This window comes from Buceros rhinoceros, unplaced genomic scaffold (genome assembly GCF_000710305.1).
Source record: "Buceros rhinoceros silvestris isolate BGI_N320 unplaced genomic scaffold, ASM71030v1 scaffold1199, whole genome shotgun sequence".
NCBI lineage: Eukaryota > Metazoa > Chordata > Aves > Bucerotiformes > Bucerotidae > Buceros > Buceros rhinoceros.
The window spans coordinates 39,026-45,584 of record NW_010431874.1 but is presented as its reverse complement, the minus strand read 5'-3'; the positions used below and the strand labels follow the sequence as shown (position 1 = coordinate 45,584).

General features: G+C 41.1%; 1 protein-coding gene across 1 annotated transcript in view; it reads left to right on the top strand.

Annotated features, from left to right (window-relative positions):
- Positions 1-3,480: 3,480 nt before the first annotated feature.
- Positions 3,481-6,559, top strand: part of CCDC6 (coiled-coil domain containing 6) — a gene marked incomplete at its 5' end in the record, with an annotated part of 23,475 nt that continues 20,396 nt past the window's right edge. Inside the window, one exon of the mRNA XM_010143548.1 lies at positions 3,481-3,630. Within this exon, the coding sequence (XP_010141850.1) occupies positions 3,481-3,630 (150 nt within the window). The remainder of the gene's footprint in view (positions 3,631-6,559) is intronic.

Genomic DNA, 6,559 nt, shown 5'->3' with positions numbered 1-6,559 from the left:
TCTTTCCCTTCTCTTCATTATTGATTTCTTGCCATTCATGGCCTTGACCACAACAGTTAGAGATTTTCCTCGGGTGTGTCCCTGACATGCTGTGAGTTAGCTGAACGTGAAGGTTTGAGATGCAGGGGACAGGTGGACGTTGACTGTGGTTATGCAGAAAATCCGTGGTGGAAGCAGATTGCTCGTTTCAGGTTTCCAGAGATGGAATGATTAGGTGTTACCAGTTTGTATCACTCAGCGCCTTTGCAATTTGTTTTGTAATATGGTACATGGAGCTGAGTGAATTGCTGTTAGTGTTTTTGGATGCTGAATGTGATCCAGCTAATAGAGAGAACCCGAGAACTTGGTGCCCTCATAGCAGACCTGCTGTCGCTGATTTCCGTGCTCTGCTTCTCTTTTTTAGCTGATCATATCAGAACCTCTTTTCAAATGCAAATACTTAATAAAAAGGTGGATTATCCATGTGGAAACACACTGCATATATGTCCAGAAAAATATTGCAGTGACAGAGTCTGTGCAGGAAATATTATTAAAACCTGGGGTTTTTTTTAATGACAGTTTTACAACATCAGTTTGATTGCAGGCTAAATGAGTAACAGATTTCAAGATATTACTTAACATAATTGAACGATCTCCAAGTAATGAGTAACAAGATGAAGGGAAAATTTCAGACCGAAATTATGTGGATTTGAAAGAAATGTGGTGATGCATCATGTGCTTTTGTACCCAATCTTAACTGTGTGACTTTTTTTTTACTAAAAAGATTGTGTTGAAATTGCTGACCCTTGGGTTGTTTAAGTGGACATTCATTGTATCCACAAATTTGATGTGTGGATATCTGGAACGTAACAGTTCATACTTAGATTTATAGGGTTCCTGTTGTTTGTTCAGTTGAGAAATAAACTCTTTGTGTTACAGAGGCAGATGTAATCGCACTCAGCTTCTGCTCTGAGCCAGCTGAAGGCAAGCTGGTGTCCTGCGCAGCATAGGCAGAGGGAGTTGGTGCAGAGCAGTTTAAACAGGTCTAAATGGTGGCTGTTCTTCCTCAGTTTCCACGTGCCAGCTGTCCGCCTGTGTGGTATGCCAGTTTAGAAAGCCGATCCAGGAAAGTAAAAGGGGAGGAGGGAGGGAAAAGATTAAATTTTGGGTGTCTCCTCCTGCCTGTGCTGGCCTGCTGCCTGGCTGCATGAGCACCCGGGCAGGCACAAAGGAGGGGCAGTGCTGTTCCAGAAGCAGGCTGGGAGCTTGGCAGCCCCTGTTCACCTTGGCCCAAGCACCCAACATTAATGTAACTCCAGGATCCAGCTACAAAGTGTGGTGCAGGCTCGGCGCTGTAATAATGTGACTTTAGAGCTTTTGGTTGTGCAAAGCATGAGCAGAACAAATCTGTGCAAGTTAGAGATGAACAGAAATCAAAGTAGAAACACCTTGATTCTTTTCCTCTTTAGAACCAAGTGCTTTCTAATTTAATTTGATTGTAAGTAGGCTTGGTCTGTGTTACTGTCTTTCATTGTCTGAGCCACTGAAAAGCAGACACGAGTAAAAATCCTGGGTAGTGAAGGCAGTGGAGGAGTTGGTTTTGGAACAGCATGCATGAATTTTAACGATTTGAGGACAATGAACCCTTGCAATTTGACTTGTTTACTCCATTTTGCAATGTCTCTGAAGATGTGAGATTGCTAGTAGCTCTAACTGAAGGCACGTTTAGGAAGGAATAGATGATGTTATTGAGATCAGTTAGATTCCTTGAGTTTTAATTTTCTGAGATGTGAGCTGACAACTTAGCATTTTTCTTCAGATCTCTTGAACAACTCTGTTACCTTGATGTGACAAATCATAATGCCAGTGCTGAATGTGCTAGAGTGCTGTTGAGCTGCATGAACATTAGAGAGGAGGTGCTGTGCGGGACCTAAGCTAAACTAATAAGCTGTGCCAGACCTTTCTTTTTCTTTTCTTTTCTTTTGGCTTTTTTTTTTTGCCAGGTTGGGTTTGTGCCAGCTTTGCTGGTGATAGGGAGGAGGGAGCTGGTGGCATGGCAGATAGCTAGTAGGAGAGGGCCAAGAAAAGAAAGTGATAGAGGTGGGAGAAGGCACAAGAAAGCAGAGATAAAAATGTGAAGAGAAGGACTTGATGGAAGGAGGACTCAACTGAGAAAGTTCCAAACCATCACTTTGGATTTTATGGTAATGGTGGTGTCATGAGGAGAATTTACAACTTTCCTATTGTTCCACCAAATTTCAAGACATTCATGTTCTTTAAGTAACTTTTCTTGTAGGCATAGGAGGTGTCTCTGTTTAGGTAACCGTAACCCTCTCTTGGACTGCTGGGGAATACAACATTTCAGTTAAAAGAGCACTGACACAATGAAGTCTTTCAAGCATTTTCCAGTCTGCAAGATGTATAAATATATGGTTATTTTGGCTCATTTTGGGCAGAAGGTCCTGGAAGCAAAGCTTTCAGTAAAATTCTAGTTATGCGTTTGTTTCAGTTCTTAAATTTTACTTAAATAAAACTTCCTGAATCTTTACGTATTGTAAGCTGCAGGCTGTTACCGTTTTGTTAGCACCAGGGCAAATCACGGATCTGCAGTTCAAGTGATGTGGGGTTTATTGCAGGGGGTGAGAACACCCCCCAGCACTGCATTTTCTCATCTGTTAAAGGTGGTGGCTTGAATTCCCTGCTTTGGTATTTCTGTCATTCTGGGCTCTGGAATTAAGGGTTGGCTCTACCAATTCCTAGGCATGATCTTTCGTTTGTCAATATGAAATACTCTTTGTGTGCTTTTAGAGCAGGTGTCCGAAAGCTAGCTTTTGGTTCTGTTTATCAAGTTTCTGATATGCATGTTAAAAAAAAAAAAAACCACACGAGCATCTGAACTTAGGGAATCCCAGGGAGCGAGCTCGCGGGCTGGCGTTCTGTGAAGCAGTACCTGGGCGCTGGAGGACAGCTAAAATGGAAATGGTCTTCTCTAGTGGATCTTCATGGGGAATATTCCCAGAGTAGCTCTCCTCTTGTGTATTATTTGACTCCTAGAAAGCAGGGCTGCCGTCTTAAGGGATCTGGGAAGAAGGGATGGTGCTGGATGCAGCAGTCTGAGCTGTGCTTCAGCTTGTAATGGAGAACATTTAGCGGGGGGTGTGTTTTTAGGAATGCAGTAGGTCAAAGTAGGTATCTGTGACTCAGTAATGCTTTTATAAAATTTAAAAGTTTAGAGGTTCGTGCATTTGGTTGCAGGGAGGCTGCTTCAAAGGACCGGTGAAGTTTCCCAAGTTGAAAGACGGGGAACAAAAAAGGAAGAAAGTTGCTATAATGTTAGAAAAGGGGATGGTAACAGCACTGGGATGCAGCGTACGGTTCTCATAGATGATAGGCAAGATGAAGGAAAGGGGTGGTGGGCATGTAAAGGATAATGGAGTAATTGCAGCTTTTAATGTGGGAACTGGCTCCCTCTTTTCATAAAACTATGTTTTTACTTCACAGCAAGCAAGGGCAGAGCAGGAAGAGGAATTCATCAGTAATACGCTGTTTAAGAAGATTCAAGCTCTGCAGAAAGAAAAAGAAACGCTTGCAGTGAACTATGAAAAGGAAGAGGAATTTCTCACTAATGAGCTCTCGAGAAAACTGATGCAGGTAATTGGTCCCACCACTGATGTTTGTCCCAGGAGCCTCAGGACCAAGTGATGGCTGAACTTCAGCATGACTGCAATCAGAGGAATGTGGTCAGGTCGTAGCTGTTGTAAGGCTGACACTTGGTAAAAGCAAAGTACAAGAAGTGTAGGGAGTGAGTGTTTTTTATTATATTGCTTTAAAGTTTGCATTTGCAAACTCATCGTGTTGAGAAGCTGGACGTTTGTATAGAGATGCAAAGGAAGGGATGTAGCTTAAAGTAAAAGGTGAACTGTCTTAGAGAAGAGAGTTTACTGATTAATGTAAAACATTAATGAAACAGACACTTTTTTCTGGAGTATTTGATATTTAACAGTAGTCCTGGAATATTAAAATTCATGTGGAAGAATGTGTAACAATGCTTGAAGAAGTCGTCTTCTTGGTAGTTTTAACAAACTTTTGTTAAAAAGTTGCTTCTCTCAAATTAAAACATGTCAGTAGGTGCTAAAAGTAAAAAGCTGGAGATGCTGGGACAATTTATGGCAGAGGAACTTCTTTTCATTACCCAAGTTGCTAATTTTTGGGGAGCGGATAAGTTTTGTGGGAAGTGGTGTACATGCTTGCCCTGATCTGAGGGACTTGCCTAAAAACCTGCTTTTGGCCTCTGTACTCAGGGTACGGTGTTAGGTGAATGCTTGGCGTGATCCATTATGGCTTTTTTTCATGCCGTGATTTAGCAGCTTTGTCATGAAAAGCTGGTCAGTTTTAAAGACCCTAATTTGTACGTTTTAGGCATTTCTTCTGTTTGGCAGCTGGAGACTTCAGGCGTGTTTAGCCTTAGCATTAGGAAATAGACTGTTTGGAAATAACATTAAAGCTAATCCCGTCTGACACTTCTCTTACTGAAAACCGGGACTTCTATAACCTTGTCTCTTTGATGCCTGCTACCACACAGTAAGTTAAGTATCAAGATAAAATAGTAATACCTCGATCTGGTATTACTATTTCACCTTGCTACTCTCAGGCACTGACAAGAAAGTTTGAGTAAGACGTACATTTGCCTTCAGAGTCATGCATTTTTATGACAAATAGAGAAGCAGATGGCAGTAAAATAGGAGTATTGAGTGTTCTTTGCCAGTTGAAGTGAGATGTAGATGCCACTCTAGAAAATGCTTTCCACTGAAGCCTCTTCCACTGAAAGGAGAAATGCTACACTGAGCAGTGTGGTTCGATTGTAAGGAGTATGTGGAAATCAGTTCCAGAACCAGGTTACCTGGGACTGTAAAGCAAAGGAGGACTTACTTTAGAAGTAAAAGCATGAATTACACTTGATTTGGCTGAAGGATTTGAACTCATGTAATGAACACAAATTTGTACTGCACAAGTTCTGCAGCAACTAAATTGGTGTATCTAGTAATTGCTTCAAATATGCTTTGCCTTGTTTTAGAATTCAACCGATTGCTTTAAAGCTGTATCTTTAACAGTTCTTAAATTACTAATATTATGCAAAATAGCTTCACATATTACAAAGAGAAATACAAACTTTGTGTCAACCTAAAACTGCAATTAATTTTTATTCTATTCTGCAGTGGACTTATCCTTCGACTGTTGCTCCAAATTAAGAAAAAAGGCAATGATCTACTGTTCTCAAAATGGCCATGGGGGTGTCTCGTTGTAACTTGTGAAATAGCACAAGGGCATTATGATGTTTATCTGTTGGAAACCCTTAAAGGGTGTCACTTCATGCTCACTAGGGAGAGAGCACTTCAGAGAAGCACGTATATCTGAAACAGAATGCAGGCATAAAGCTGCTGAAGTCATTCTTGCCTTTTATATGGCATCTGGAAAAAATTGTCAGTTTGGATTCAGCATCATCCCGTAAATGTTATCCAGCTTGCAGAAGGCGAACTGCAAGTTTCTGCTGAAAGTAACTAACTCCAGAGCTATAACTACAATATGGAGGTAAAACTCTGACCACCACCTGCTTTTATTAAGCAGTACCTCAGGCTACAGCCTTACACTCATTTCACACAGCCTTCCTGTAAGTGAAAAACATGGTCATGTCAGCCAGAAGGTTTTAAAAGGTGAGAATGTGTATTAATATATTCTCCTAAACGCTATGCTCAACAGCTTATCAGTTACACAGAGGAAATGGTCCCTTCCCCTAAAGAATCTACCTGTAGAATTAGGAAGCATTTGAATATTACAGTGTGTTTCCATGAAAATAATAGTCTGTCTCTATACTGATCATGGGTTTAGTAAGTTGATGTTAGAATATTGGTAAGTTGCAGGTGATTTTCTTAAGTAGCAAAGAGCTGAAAATAATACTGACACTGATTTTTGTTCTCTGAAAGCTTCTGTTGTTTTGATTCTTCAGTTATGAACACTGGAAATTATGCCCATGTAGACTGTCAGGTAAAAAGTCTGAGGAGAGAAACTCCTTTGCTATTTGGGATTGAACTCTTGATCTCTCTGTTTGCCGGGTAATATTGGTCTGATCTGCAACTAGACTTTCAAAATTCGTGCTGTCAGTCATTGCGCAGCAAATGGCTTCCTGCTTTTTGTATGACTATGGTGAAAAACAAAATGCATATGAATCTGTCTTGTCCAAGGCTTTGTCTTTTGGAACAGAGTGGGGTGTACTTCTGGTAACCTGCATGTGATTTGTAGTTGCTGAATTTTTCAGGTATTTACTAGTCTGTGGCTGTGTCGCTATTACTGCCCTATTATCCAGCTGAAAGCCATCTAGCAGAGGGACTTCTTTCATAGTGCCCCTGTGGTTTTTGCTCTGTCAAACCTTTGTTTGTCACAGTTGTAGGGACTTAGGCATCGCATTCAGAGTGGCATCTGGAATGAGCTCCCAGAATGTTAAAGCCTTTTAAATGTGAAAGCTGTCTGCCTGAGCACGGGTTGCAGCACTCCTCGCTAACAGCCTGACAAGAATTTCCCGGTT